Below are 1,739 nucleotides of genomic sequence, written 5' to 3' on the forward strand. Positions count from 1 at the left end.
GAGTAACATTGGTTTTGCTTTGTTTCACAGAACTAATATATGCTGGCTTTTGCTTGAATATGCTCGTGTGTCATGTTCACTTCATGAATGTGTCATAAAGACACATCCATTTCCACACCCTATAAGCCTGGAGCGTCTAAACCTCCTCCACTGTCTGTTTCAAGCGTCAGCTCCCAAAGTGTGTCCGAAAAGTAGCATAATATGTTTAATACAGCAGATAATAATACAGCAGATTCCGCCATAATCGTTGCCTGGGTTGCGTACGTATGTGTGGGGCGGAGCTATCAAAATAGGGGCGAGACAGGGGGTAGGGGCGTGTTTGTATTGGTGATTTGAAATATCAACATTGGCTACCAGAAATCACTTACCCCACCTTTAATGCAAAACACATTTACTCCGCCTGATTTACAAATTCATATCACTTTCAATCTGTTCATCTTTTCATTACAATAAAAGTGAATAGGACTTGTTGACGATAAAAGTAGTCCACAGGACTCATCTCACATGATGGCATGTAAAGCCCACTTTATCAAGGTTTCCTCCTTATCCATTATTCTCTTATACGGTGGTGATTTACGCACTTGGCAGTGTGCTGTTGACCCTGCAGGCGCGTGTGTCGGCCTGCTGTTTGCTGATGGGCTGCTGAAGCTGTGAATCTGCACGGATCTGTGGGTTGTAGATCTGTGGAGGAACAGCAGGATGAACACGGAGCCTCATACAACAGAACGAACACAAACGCTGAGCTCTGACTCACGGTCTTCAGCTGGATGCCGCTGTCGATGACGTATCGGATGTTGTTGAGAGAGAATGAAGCCTCTCCTAAGACGTCGGTGAGGATGACTCTGCGTCTCTGGGCTGGAGACTCTACAGTGTCCGGCAGCTCGTCCTGCTGCTTGTCCTCAGGACTCTCGGAGTTGTAAAGCTGCTGCGATGATCCTCCGACGCCGGCGTGCAGATCGATCACGCGCAGAGACAGCAGATGAGCGCTGAGAGACACACACTCCTTCTCCAGTGCCACGCGACACTCCTGAATCTCCTGACAGAACATAAAGAACAGACATCCTGATCAACACACATCACTGCTGGGTGAGCTCAGAACAGGGCTTTCTGTATATTCACTTAAATATAATGTAATATGATAAATAAATATTCATTACTTAATTACTTAAAAAAAGAATTAACTGAAGTCAAATAAAATATAAATAACCTTAAACTTACTTATTTCAGCTAGTTGACAAGGCAACATCTCATTTTCATTTAGTTTAAGTTGAAGTACTGAAATAACTAAAACTAAATAAAATAAAACAATAAAAAATACAATTTAAAAAAATCACTAATATGACCAAAACACACAAAAAAAGACAATTTTTTTTACATGAAAATAGAAAAATTAAATCTAATTCAAAATATTAACAAAAAACTATAATAGTACCTCAATGATACTAAAATAGCACTGCCTTCTGACTGTGTTGTCATTAACTAAATTAAACTATTAAACATTTTTTTAATAAAGCTGTTAATAATTTAATAAATAATTTAAAATAATAATTTAATTAATTTGTTAAAGCTGAAATAAAATAAAATATAAATAATAGATCAAAACTGATGATTTGAACATTTGAAATGTTGCTTTGGCTACTAATGAAATACAGTTTAAGTACTAAAATTACTAAAACTGAAATAAATAAATATGTATATATTGTTCTGTTTTTATTTTAAGTTTAAGTTTTAGTCATTTC

At 37.2% G+C, this 1,739-nt stretch overlaps 1 protein-coding gene across 1 annotated transcript in view; it reads right to left on the reverse strand.

Moving 5' to 3' along the window:
- The window catches only part of dqx1 (DEAQ box RNA-dependent ATPase 1), a 20,741-nt gene that overhangs the window by 10,616 nt on the left and 8,386 nt on the right, over positions 1–1,739 (reverse strand). The window contains exons 5-6 of the mRNA XM_016559552.1: positions 755–1,036; positions 582–681 (exon numbers count right to left, since the gene is read on the reverse strand). Of these exons, the coding sequence (XP_016415038.1) occupies positions 582–681; positions 755–1,036 (382 nt within the window). The remainder of the gene's footprint in view (positions 1–581; positions 682–754; positions 1,037–1,739) is intronic.

The sequence above is a fragment of the Sinocyclocheilus rhinocerous genome, unplaced genomic scaffold (genome assembly GCF_001515625.1).
Source record: "Sinocyclocheilus rhinocerous isolate Xijiao unplaced genomic scaffold, SAMN03320098_v1.1 scaffold1489, whole genome shotgun sequence".
Taxonomy (NCBI): domain Eukaryota; kingdom Metazoa; phylum Chordata; class Actinopteri; order Cypriniformes; family Cyprinidae; genus Sinocyclocheilus; species Sinocyclocheilus rhinocerous.